The 14,093-nt window shown below is 34.1% G+C and overlaps 1 protein-coding gene across 4 annotated transcripts in view; it reads right to left on the minus strand.

The window, feature by feature from the left end:
- LOC145665074 (uncharacterized) overlaps window positions 1-14,093 on the minus strand; it is a 128,617-nt gene that overhangs the window by 11,798 nt on the left and 102,726 nt on the right. For all 4 annotated transcript variants that reach the window (XM_081732338.1, XM_081732337.1, XM_081732339.1 and 1 more), the window contains 2 exons: window positions 5,369-5,493; window positions 3,415-3,658 (listed from right to left, as the gene is read on the minus strand). In XM_081732338.1, the coding sequence (XP_081588464.1) occupies window positions 3,415-3,658; window positions 5,369-5,493 (369 nt within the window). The remainder of the gene's footprint in view (window positions 1-3,414; window positions 3,659-5,368; window positions 5,494-14,093) is intronic.

Raw genomic sequence — 14,093 nt, forward strand, 5'->3', positions numbered from 1 at the left:
AGAACCCCGAGGAAACCCACACACACGGTGTTTGTCCACCACAAAGTTCAATTGGTGGGTGCTGGGTTTGAACCCGGGACTCCACGCTCTACCACTGAGCCACCGCGGTCCCCCCAAGAACAAAATCAAGTTTAGATTTTATTTGCAGCGTTTTTACATACATTATTAAAAATATCAATGTATTAGAAACACCAAACTGAAATGTTTCTTTTATAAATTAAAGAGAGTGAGACAAAGACATAGTAGATTGGCTAATACTGAATGCGAAACACTTTTCAGGGGGCTGACGGGGAGGAAGATCTTTCCTAGACTTCTAAAATGCAACAACTTTCGTCATTGCATATCTTGAGGGTCTCTTTATGTGACTTATTTAAAACAGGAACTCTTACTTTCCTTCATCAATAACACAAATGAAGCGATTTCTCAATTTATACAGAATGCGCGACAAGGTCTCTTTTAGTCATTAAAACGTATATAGCAAATTACAAGATCATATTAAAATAGAAAATAACACTAAAATATGAGTGTTTATATCCAGAACTAGCCTTTGACTAGCTTGGGGCTCTGCTCTCAGTCCCCCGCGTTTGCTCCACCTACGATCTCGCATTTCTTATGTATCAGCCTTTGCATCAACAGTGAATTTCGTGCGTTTGCTCTTTAATTACATTTGCTCAATTTGGCCCAGCTGGGGGCTTCACCCCTTGACCCTTGCGGTTACTCGGCCCACGGCCTCGCACTTCTTAAATAAACCCACAGTTCTACCAAACTTCAAGTTTCCTTTCCTATTTCAACTATCTAAAAGATAAGATTTTGTATGTCAAGAAAACGCCCATTTAAATAGAAATTACATAGAAATTAGAAAATTTTCATCCCCCTTTAGACCCCCTAAAAACTAAAAATATTCGCTTTTGGCAATTTTTCTGTGGGTTAGTTCCAGAAGGCTACAATCGTGCCAAATTTCAAATTTCTTATCCTGTCCGAAGTACCTAAACATTTTGGGGTGTAGAAGATGTGTCCCACGTAAGGAAAGTTTTTTTCAGTTCCCCATAAAACTACTCTACAATTGGAAAGTTTTATTTTTGGTGATTTACTTAGTTAGCGCTAAGGAAAACGTATAAGCATACCGAATTTGAAGTTTTTGTTCCAAATACCTAAAATATGAGATTATAGGTGCCAAAAAAAAAGTCCATTTAAATAACATGGGGAATTTCTTCATGTCTTCTTTAGACACTCTAAAAATTAAAAATATTCACTTTTGAGCAATTTTCCTGTCGATTAGTCCCGGAAAGCTACAATCATGGTAAATTTCAAATTCCACGTCAACCGGAAGTACTCCTTTATTTCATGTAGTTTTATATATAGTTAGGATTTCATCTATTGGCCTCCATGCGATTTCTCAAACATCGAATTACTAAATACTACTTTTTACTTTTGCAGCCTCATAATTTTCCGAGGTGAAGTCAAAAAGTAAAGAAACTTGAGAAAATGTACATTTATTCTAATGATAGAAAACTGAAACATACATTATTTTTCTACATAATCTCCCTGTACTTTAACAAACACACTTTTCCCAACGTTTCACAAGTTTCTTGATTCCGTCAAAAAAAAAAAAAAAAAAAAAAGTTTTTCAGTTACACCTGTTACCAATTTTGGACCGCATCAATGACTTCCGCATGGATTGCAAATGCTGCTTCCTTCAATGGTCCAAATATATGAAAATCTCTTGAAACCAGGTCTGGACTGTATGCTGGGTGTTCCAGCACGACGACTCTACGACGTTCAAATTGTCCTCGGTTGTTGTTGATGTCCTGCCCGATCTTTCCTCGTCACATAGAGCAGTTTATCCTTGTTTGAAACGCTCTATCCATTCTTACATCTTGCTTCGCGATAAAAAGCTGTCACCGTACTGCGCTTGCATTCGACTAATAATTTCCGCAGGTTTAACACCTTCCGCAAACAAAAAGCGAATCAGTGCCCTCATTTCCTCCTTCGTGCAGATTGACAATGAAACTGCCGTGTTTAATGGTTTCCTACATTCCAACGACTAACGCGGGAATAAGAGGGAATAATACGTTGCATAGAACTATTGCAGACGGCACTAATTCAGCGCTGGTTACTAGCAGTGTTATCAAACTCTAGTGGAGAAATTGCAGTCAATTTACTTTTTGACTTCTCGTATTTACTCAGCAGTTTTGCTGGTAACTACTCACTGGAACCAGCATGAAAATATTATAAGTGTAACGTTGCCTGCTGGCTTCAGCAGGAGATCCCAGCAGAAAATACTGGAACTTCGTATGGTTCCATTTAGAACTTCCAGCAGAAAATTCTGGATTTGCTGATTACATTAAGCGATTCCAGCGGAAGATGCTGGATATTTTTGCTGGTTCGAACGGATGCTGGTAAATCTTGGAATGCCATGTTGAAACCAGTATTAACTTTAGTACTAGATGTGAGATTTTTCTTTCCTTGCTGGTGCGCTCACCTATTCCTTTCACAGATTTATTATGAATTATTTATCATTCACTATATTTCAAGGATGAATTAACAGCTACTATATGGCATGATTGAGAAGCAATGACCTTATATTACATGGCAATAAGTCATTTTTATCCCAGCAAGAGCATTTTGATTGCCCCTGATCTTTGCTTTAATAACAAAAAGATAAAGTACTTACAATACGGTTCATTCTTAGGATTAACAATTAACTGTAATCTCACTTGAGACAAACAAATAAATAAATTTGGATTTCTAAATTAAATCGCTTCTGTTATGCGATACTATCATCCAGTATTAAAATATGGTATCATATTGAAGGGTACTAGAAAGAGTGAAATTGTTTTTAAATTACAAAAGAGTGGTTAGCAGAACTTTCTGCCGTCCTGCCGACAAGTGTTTTACCACTACAAAGTTTGTATCATGTGATAGATAGTATATACAATGCTGAACTGTGAAAGTTTAGATTTAAATAAAGATGTGTATTCTTATAATACGCGTGGAGGAGATGATTTTCACATTGATTAACATAGAGGCAGCATGTATCAAAAAGATGGAACACATAGGAATAAGAACTTATACAATATGTTATCCGCTGTAGTTGAAAAGGAGAAAGATACAGTTAAATTCAAGGAATAACCTAAAAGCTATTTCGTAAAGATTTGTTTTTATATTCTTATGAGTTTTATAAGTGTGATTGTAGGGACATGTAATTATTTGCAAATTAACAAATTCAATTATCATGTCTATGATCTAAGGATGCAATAAATTGAATTCAATTTATTTCGATTAAGAGAAACGAAGTTGTTTTTAAAAAAACAAATTTAACGCAAATAAGAATTCTTAATAATATATCTATCAAGAGAGAACATAGTCCTAAAAATATGATAGAATATTCTTTCATTTTAATGGGTCACTGACCTTGAGTTTTTCTTCCCACATCCGCTCTACGTAAGATATTTTCGTTAGGTTATCCCTTTTGGAATCCTGAAGGTTCCTGCTAATGGTGGCGATGCGGTCTTCCAGAAGCTCATATCTCTGGTAGGAGTCCTCTAGCTTCTGAGTCATATCTTTGAGAGCGGATGATATCTGCTCATGGTACTGGGCCACAATCTGGTTATGGGACATCTCCAGGTTGTTCTTCAATGAATACAATTCCAGTAACCTAAAATTGACACAAGAGACCTCTGTATTTGAAATGTTAAAAGAACAATATAACTGTCTCTGATACCAAATATTGAATTTGCAGGATCTTTATTTCTCTTTTTACACTGGCACTTATAGTCTATCAATGGAAATTCAATCTAAGATAAAAAGTAATAGTATGTAATAAATAGGGAAAGATTTGACATTATAATTTCAACTGCTAAATTTTCTTTTATCTGTAACAATCACTTCCCCGTTCTACCGAACTTTGATTGGGGCGAGAGTAATAAAAAGTTTTTATTTTTATTTTAGCAAACTATTTTTTCCCTACCCTTCCCTCCCTCCACACTTACAACTGTACATTTTTTTCATCAATTGCTACATTGTTGTTCAGTAACGTACACTATCTGGTGTAATTTTTAGCAAGCCACGTGATTCTTCACCCCTCAAAATTGTGCAATCTGCCACAATTTTGCATGCAAAGCACAACTCACCAGCGAACAGCTCTGCAAGGACTGTCAGGTGTAATCAAAATACTATGTGTGAAAGGAAATACTCCTAACAAAGACAGCGTATTTCTATGTATAAATTTCCAATGTTACAGTACTGTAATTCAGATTTTGTTTTAAAGTGTCCGAGCCGCCACTGACAATGTATACAGCGTACAAATTTACTGTAATATAAAGGGCAATCAGATGCATTGCCCTTTTTATTGTACGTTGGAAATTTTAACTCCTTGAATCAATCTTGATATATTTTTTAACAAAAAAAAAAAAAAAAAACGCTTGGTTCAACATGACCCACGCTTGGTAACATTTTAGGGTTGGTACTTTAAGGGTTAATAGCACTTAGTATTACAAGAATTTTGTAAGCTGTACCAGTATTATTTTTAATAAATTATATTCTCCTTCTCTACCCTACTTTTGTTCCTCTCCTCGAAAAAAGTTTGCCCATCACCAGTATAAACTATTTTAAGCTATAAAATAATATTTACTACAATGTTCTTGTCTTTTGTGATTTGCCTAACTTAGTATCCTTGGATTAGTATCAAGCGCTCACGCAAAAATTTATTTCGTCAGGGTTCAAAGCTTTTTGGAGAGTTCAAATTTATTATGAGGATAAATTATATTAAAATTTGTAAATTCAATCTTAAAATTTCATTAGATTTCGTGAGGGATCCAGACTCCCAGGACTCAACCGCTGCGTACTCCCAGAATTATACATCACATTCATGTAGGCCCATTTTTCGTTCTTTTGACAGGTTGTCATTGGCTTCCCCAATGTCCCATAATACTATTAAGATGACACTGGATTCCACTCTTGTCGATTCGATCTAGCAACGTATACAGGTAACACTGGAAACGTCGCGCCATTCAAGGATAGAGACGTTGTATATATAATTCTCATATTATAATCATTACTGTACAGTTATGTGAGGAGTGTGTGGAATAAATTTCATTCCATTCACATGTGTTTCTCTTGAAGCTGCAATTCTCATAAACAACAGCGTATATAAACAGAAATAAATAATTCAAGATATTGTCCGCTACTCAATGAATTGACATATTTTTAAAATTTGTTTCAAAGTATCTTTGCGAAGTTCACTCACATCTCTTTTCCATTTCATGCCAGGAAGGAGAACTGGGATAAATTTATTCTTACACCTACATATTAAAGACCAAGGAAATGAAATTATAGTAAGAAGGTAATGCAGAACGTGAGTGCTCACCTGTTCTTTAAATTCGTAACATCTTCTGCAAGAACTGAGAGATTAGACTTTATGCTGACACCACTGGACGAAAGCGGTAGTTGACCCAAATCCACTTCTTCGCCTGCCATTATTTTGTTCTCAACCTGTGGATCATCAACTTAGTTAACAACGCAATTCACTAATATTGTGGTTATGTTTAAGGTTTATTTTAATTGGGGGTATATTGTGAGAGGTTTTGTATTTTAAATATAATTAATTCTTTATATTTTTGATAGAAGATATATATATATATATATATATATATATATATATATATATATATATATATATATATATATATATATATATATATATATATATATATTAAATTAGGAAATTTTAGGTGTGAATAAAATATATAAGTTTTAATGTGTGATTGATTTTAATGTTTTAGATTAGTTATGTAGTGTTTGTGAATTGGTTTATGTGTACAGATATTTTTGGTAGTAGATAGAGTTTTTAAATATATATTGTCCCACGACTGTTATTTGAGGTTTAATTTTAGTATAAATTTTTAATTTTGTTTAGATTGATAAAATGGTATTTTTTAAAAATTTTATTTGATGAAGATTATGTTGTTTGGAGTTTGAAGATAAAATGTATTTTTAATATTTTAGTTATATTGAGATTGTTAATGATATATGAATGTTGGGTTACACTCCTCTATTTTGGAAATATTATGAGATTATTTTTTTTTTCTTGTTGAGGTTGTTATTTAAAGTGATGTAGAAGTATGTTATGATTTAAAAAATTGGGTTTATGTATAAGTTGGAATTTGGTTTAGATGAAGAAATTTATTAATGTAAGATTTATATAATAAGGAAGTTTATTATGTAAATTAAATTGTTTTTAGTATATAAAATAAATTTGTAAACAAATTATATAATATTTTTTTAACATTTTATTATAGATTTTTGATTTGTATTTATGTAAAGGAATTTTTTGTTTTGTTTATTTTTAAGAATTAAATTTAAAATTAATATATAATATAAATAAAAAAGTTTATAACTGGTCAATTACAATATTATATTCAGTGGCTCCCGCATTATTCATTCTCCTTCAACTCGTTATTCCTCAGGCACGTCTCGGCTGATTTGGACCAAAATTGGTCGGAAAGCAATTAATGGACTAGACAGCTGAGCGGTCAAATAATGTTGAGATCGGTCTAAGCCGAAATTGGCAAATGTTCCAAAATGACATTACAGTAACAAACCTGGCACTAAATAATAATATGAACAAGAAATAATTTAAATTCTCGTAACAATTTAATACAAACCAAAACATAGGCCTAGGAATATGATTTCAAGTACCATATAAATATACCGTATAGATTCCACAATCATTTTAAGTCATATCAGATGTCAATAGGAAAGTAACAATGTGGAAAATATAGCTGGGGAAGAAACACATGCAAGAGGAAAATGGTTAGGATAGGGTCGTAGTTTACTAAAGAGAAATTGTTACAGATAAAAAAAAATTAGAAAATCTTCAAGAAGAAACAAAACAAAATTATGTAGATTTGGTAGGCTCTTGTAAAGTTAAGTGGAAAGGTAACAGTGAATGTTTTACTGAAATGTTAAGATTCCTTGGAGAGGGACGCATTTAAACTATATTGTTAAGAAAAATCAAACTGAAATTTTGAAACTAAAAAATTGTTTAACAAGTAAAATTTTCAAACTAAAAGTTTGTAAATTAAAAAGAAATATAATCTATATTTTTTACCAAACAAAAGTTTATTTACAAATTTTCAACGAAAAAGTTTTCATCGATGATTTTGCTTCAAACTTGTACTTGAATCACAATAACGCTGACGAAACATGACATCATATAATGCAAGCATAGAAGCATCAATTCTCATTTGTTGTTTATCAACACATAAATCCTTCTCCAGACTACACAATGCTACACTGCGAAAGGCATAATCTATCTTAGGACATGAGGAAGTATGGTCTGTCATATGACTGCAACTACGAATCAGAGTGATTGGATATGACTACAACTACCAGTCAGAGCAATTTACCTATGTTAGTCCAGGAAATCTAGAGCAATTATACCCTTAACCTGGGCAAAATTGCAATAGAAGCTTTTAAAACAGTTTTTTTTATTCAGGAATCATTACTGAATAACATATTCAAAATCCGACAAAATCGGACCACGGAAACACTCCCAAAAACGGTTTTCAAAATGGCGGACCATGATTTAAAAACCTTGCAACTATCTTGCAATTTTCTTCTGTATTTCGGTTTCCTGTAATCCGATTTTGACGATTGTTTTTTTAAATCAAAGGTCATTTTACGTACTATATTTTTTATTAGGAGCACTGATGTCCTATCTCGCACAGTTTCTTGTGAAAAACGACATTTAATTTTAAAAATCATAATTTCTTACATTTACACCTTAAATAATTGTCTGTACCTCGGGTATCTGCAATCGGATTTACATGAAACATTTTTTAAATAAGAGCTACATATAAATGCTAAAGTTTTTAATAACGACACTTTTCTCCTATCTTACACCGTTTCGTGTAAAAAACTATTAATTTACAATCAACGTATTTTTTATTTATCTATTTAATCATTTGATAAAGCTCAATAAATTAAAATATTATTATTGGTTCTTCCATGTGAACTTTTTGGTGTATTTTAGTATCGCATGAGCTAACTGAGACTTGTCAGCTTTCCTCATCACACTCTGAGATTCAAATAACGCAGGAGGATAAGAACAAAGTTCATAACACATCACATCTTCAAGATTCATATCCCCACCAGCAGCAACAGTCATCATTCTCTGAAAGAGAAGTGCTGCATCTATTTGTATATCATCATTAATTCGACTCACAACAGCAGCATCAGATTCTAGAGTTTTCGCTTTGTCGGATCTTTCCCCAGAATATTTGAATACATCATTGCCCATCATTTTTTGAACGATGTCTGTACCAATGGAATGCAGTTCATCAACATTTACTCCAGGATCAGCTATTACACCTGTGACAATGTTAGAAAGATCTGGGCCAGAATTGAATGGGGATATTGATTCTAATCGGTCAACAACTTTTTAAATATCGTTACTGTCCCTAGTTTGTCTACTTTCCCTCATTTCTTTGTGTTGTTCACTGCTTTCCAACAAACTTTTAGTGTATTCCTGCATTGCTAAGTTATAAGTTGAAGACACAGGCATAGAAAGTAGCTATGTTTCTCTTTGAATCTCTGTAAATCAACTTCCTCGTGTCAGACCTCCTCTACTTTTCAGAGAACGCATTAATACTTGCTCTATCACTAGATCTGAACCTAATCCGGCCCATACCCTATCACTTCTTCTTATCACAAACTTGCCTTCCTGGAACATTTTGTGAACAACTGGATTTTCAGATTCCAAACTGAACATTTTCTGCAAATATAAATATAATGACTTGAGGTAATTGTGATGTCCAGCTGCTGCAACTATTGGGAGAATATTTATCACAGATTGCAAATGTAAATCCCATGAGCCAGTCCTATCTCCTGTTATTAAGTTACGTGCAACGTTGATCATTTGCATATACTTTAGCCAAAGTTTACTTGTTCTTGAGAAAGACTGAAGGTGAGTTTTCTTCTCCTCCAAAGCAGTACTGATTTGAGATAATGCCATAGACAGCTCCACGTCCTCAACATGTTGTTTGCCATTTATGACGTTATCAAGTAAGATACAAGCTTCTTTAACTAGATGATGAGGGGATCCATCTTCATTGCGAGGGAAAACATCTGAAACCAATAAGGTACAAAGAGCTACATCTACTATCGTATGCCCTCGCATTGCTCGAGAAACAGCTTTTCCAGACATCATATGCAGCACAGCATTTGATCCATAGATTTCTTGAAGTACTTCAGATAATCCTGAACCATTCATCAAAGTGCCACTTGAACTCAAAAGGTTCATCAAAGTATGAAATGTTCCCATCATTATAACAATATCTTGGAGATCTTGTTGCCCATGGATAATTTGGGAAGCTTTCCAAAATAAAGGCTGATCAAAAGTAATGATACAAGGGACACGTTGTTTATGTGCTAACTTGTTCAAGTACTGCAATGTTGAGAGTATACATGTCATGTCACTAGCTGCCATATCAATGATAGGAAGAAATGTGACTGATGCCACACCAGGTTGTGAAACATTTGTTCCAGAATGAATTGTTTGCATAGCTCCTGACCAACTTGGACCTGATCTTTCGGCTGCACATATTTGCCAGAGAAGATTTAACCTACTTATAGAGGCAATGGCCAATATTGGAAGTTTGCTGAATGAAATCTCCCTGAGCATGCTTCTTGAATGTCTGTATTCCACAATATCAACTGCTGCAACATTCTTAATGTCACTTTCAGCAATCTTACAGCGTTGAATAATTGGATGGGTCTTGTTTTTTGAGATTGTAGCTGCAATCATACCCATCCCATGAAAGGTGTTTTTACATCCAAAGTACAAACATTGTGGTCAACATTATCAGCTGCTAGAAGAACTGCAGTGTTGTTGGCAGTATTTAACGAGATATGGCCACCTGATACTGCAGCATTTCTTTCAAATCTAATTACTTCGGAATATGATGAACAATAACCAAGACTGTGAAGCAAATCAACAAGGTACCTTGATCTAAAGTTGTGATGCAGCTGGATAGCTAAGCCAATCTGCAATGGACATAGTAATATTCTAGGACGTATACCTTGCATAATGCTCTGACCAATTGAGCCAATTTTTATAGAGGGATCCTTTCCCACAAATAGTTTTGACAACAGTAATTTCAAACTCTTAGGTACGTATTGCAAAGTACTTTCTTCAGTAAGGTCACTTGGAGATGGGTATACATCCACATTAGAAACGTTGAGGGATTTCACCTCACTTCTGATTATTTTGGCTGCTGCTTCTATTAAGTATATCTTCTGTAATTCAATATCACATTCTTTTGACTTTTGGTGATAATTTTGAAGAATTTTAGTGGCTGTATCAAGTAAAGTGACTACATCTGCCTTTCCACTTCCACCAGAAATAATAATTTTCTCTCCATAATACTCCAAAAGTTTCCTCTTCATATGTCTCCGATCATAGGCACAGGTTCGACTCCCTTCAAGATATTCTTCCATTTTGAAATTAAATCTCCCATCAGCAGTTGTTCTTCATCATTATTTTCCAAGTACGAACAAGTCTGAAGGAATGCAAGGTACTGTTCTTCATTACTTGGCCGACCTTTCTTTATGTACTTATTGGAGGAAGAGTATTCACGGGGAATGTTCCTACCAGTTCGAAAATTGACACTACAAGTGTTATGTTAGACGCAGTCCACAAATGTATCGCAAAACAAGCAATGAGTGGCACTACGAACTGGGTCTTCATTTAAACGTACACTTTTCTTGTGGTTTTGTTTCATCACTAATCTGCCGTTTCTCGACACAAATATCCTTTGAATCTGTAAATCGTTTCCGACATGAAACATGGACACTAATACCAGGAACAGCAACATCAGTTCTGCGCCTGTGGCTTGCTTCATTTATGCCATCTGCTCCTTTCTGTTTAATTTTAACTATCTCTTGCTAACTGTCCAATTTTTCCTTACATATCACACAATATTCAGACATCTCCATTTTTAAATTAAACAGAAAAAAAAGCAAATTATAAATAGTTGCTTTTTAAAATATTAAAGCCGTAAAAACAAAAATTAATAATAAAACAAATTAAGAAAACAGGCAACTAACACACAAATTAAACATTATTTAGAAATACAGGGTGGCCCAAATGGAGGTATACACCCCTGCATTGATCAAGTATAACATTCTAGCTTATGGGTTTATTTGCTTCGGCTGTTCCGGGCTTAAGGTATAAGTAAAAATACATTAAGAACAAATAATAAAGAAGCTAGGTGATAACAATAAGAAATGGTATGAAATACAGGAGATAAGTACGGAACTGTGTACCTACTTTTGGGCCACCCTGTATATTAGAACATTTGGAATAAATTTATACTATTTTTGGGAGGGTTATAATTTTTTCCCCTTATGATTTAGGAAACCTTATGTAGTTATATAATGTCTCCGATGGATGAGTGGTTACGCTCGTCACCTTGTGGTGAAGAGGTCCCGGGTTCGATTCCCGGTGGCGTCATTTGGTTCAGATCCCACGTTAAACTGTAGGGACTATCTTCAAACGTCATCATCAACGAAACAGTGAAAATCGGATGAGATGAACCCGAGATACAGAAGAAAATTGCAAGATAGACGCAAGATTCTTTAACCATGGTCCGCCATTTTGAAAACCGTTTTTTGGGGTGTTCCCGTGATCCGATTTTGTCGGATTTTGAATATGTTATTCAGTAATGATTCCTGAATCAAAAACTGTTTAAAAAGCTTCTATTGCAATTTTGCCCAGGTCCAACTGTAAATTGCCTGGACTATGTGTGCTTTTACTATAAATATCTATACCTAAGATAGGACCATAGGCAGTACATTAAAGCATTGAGTTGAACATTGGCAACTTCAGACCATTTAAAGAAATCACAAGCTACGTTACTGGTCTTCAATAGCCTTCATAGAGAATGACTTGGCCCATCTCACACCCATTTAAAGGGGTACATAATTAATCCTAAATAACAATGAAAGAGAATGAGATTTATAAGCAGCCATATATAAGAATAGGACCATAAGTACCCAACTTAATACACGAGGGGTACAAGATTAGCCCACCCACACCTATTCAAAGGAACCACAGGAGTACGCCAGCGGTTGTAGATTGATTATCTCGACAGAGTTTGATAATAAAGTCAATTTGCTAACATAGTAACCAGTTACGGCAACTTTAATAGCGAAATAAATCTTCATTTAAATCTAATGTTCGGGCTCACAGCTTTAGAAGAGTCAATTTTGAAATTCTTTTTAAACAGTTATATCAAACTAGCAGCGTTCACCCCGCTTCGCTGCGGTCACCCCGGAACGCAATAAACTTTGTTACTTAGATAATTTTTACTTTTTCGCTTTCAAATTGCAGTAAATGTTAACATTATAGCGCCTGTCATTTATGTTAACCCGCCGAGTGACACGGTCATGCGGGTTGCATATAAATACGTTTATTTTTATACCAATGATGAACTAACAAAGGATTTGTACGTTATGAACACTTGAATGGTCAATTATCTCAAGACACTGGTAATTAAAAATTAAAGTGATATGATAAAAACCATCTAGGGTCCAAATCCTAATAACCCCCCAAAAATGAAAGAAATTGGTTCAGCCGTATTAGCGTGATGAGCTAACAAAGGATTTGTGCGTTCTCTTTTATATAATAGAATTAATTGGCCCATCCATTATTGTAAAACGGTCAACGCTGCACTTGAGAGATTTTATTAATTATTTTACAATGTATTTGCTAAATGTTTTCCTACACATAGTGTACTTCCAACAGATTCCCATGCGTAACAAACATTAAATATAAATCATTCCCCTTCAATAAATTTAAGCAAAAAGTTTGTAATTATAACTAATATTATAATCAACCAACTTCCTCGATAATATCTCCACCTTGCTGCAGTGGTGGGAAGGGGGGATCGCGTGCGACATATCATTAGGAATGTGCTTGTTAGGAATACTTGTGTAATAATCATTGGATCCGTTTACAATATGGGCTGGATTTGTAACTTTGTTCCCATTAAGATCTAATTCAGTAATTTCATTTTTCATTTTAGTGCTATCTTTTAACTCTGTCTTTAGTACCTTCCACATAGCTGCGCGTTTGTTTTTTTACTATTGTCTATATAATTTGAGTAATGGGCAGTGCTGGACTGGCCATGCTGGCTACTTGGCGATCCCAAGGGCCCGAGAGGCCCCGCAGGGATCACGAGGTGCAAGACTTTGTCGAATTTTCGTGGTCGCAAATGCGTTCTTCAGTTTTCCTCTCAAAAAGGTTGCCTCATTAAGTGAAGAACTGCGTAAAAAACTGTCAAAGTAACTGAAGTAACTTTACGATTACGTTTGATTCTCTCAGTATTATGTAACTTTTTTGCGATCTGTTTTGTACTACATATTTATTCAATACAGAAAATATGGTTTTGTCACTTATCATGTTTTGCAAATATATATCTGTGGCTTGGATTTAAAAGGGCTAATGCCACTTTTGGCAAAAACGAGATGTTCGTCAATTTTAACACCTATAAAAAGGATATTTTCTTCTGCAAGAAAAGCATATGTTAATATGAATGATATATATTCCAAACTATTTCGTGTTGATCTTTGCTCTTCTTGTACAAGAAAACATCCATTTATAGACGTTAAAATTGAAGAATATATTATTATTATTATTATTATTATTATTATTATTATTATTATTATTATTATTATTATTATTATTATTATTATTATTTTGCTAAAAAGCGACATTGACCCTTTTAGATCCAAGCCACAATATATATAAGTAAATTTAAATACAACGCAGCTTTTTATAAGTACTTTTGTAGCGTTAATTATATTCTTGCATTTCTCGAGATAAATTCCCTTTTTATACGCCATATTTAGAGACCTTAGTGTCTTACTTGATGTTTTAAAACCGGTTCTTACCCATGTTTTTTTTATTATATGTAGAATTAGGAATGTTATACATTTTTTTGAAACGCTTCGTTGAAATAATTTACGAAGATATTGTGGAATCTATATCGTATACAGTTGTGTATATCTGCTCCCAAGTTTCGATAAAT

The sequence above is a fragment of the Thermobia domestica genome, chromosome 11 (genome assembly GCF_964235325.1).
Source record: "Thermobia domestica chromosome 11, izTheDome1.hap1.1, whole genome shotgun sequence".
Lineage (NCBI taxonomy): Eukaryota > Metazoa > Arthropoda > Insecta > Zygentoma > Lepismatidae > Thermobia > Thermobia domestica.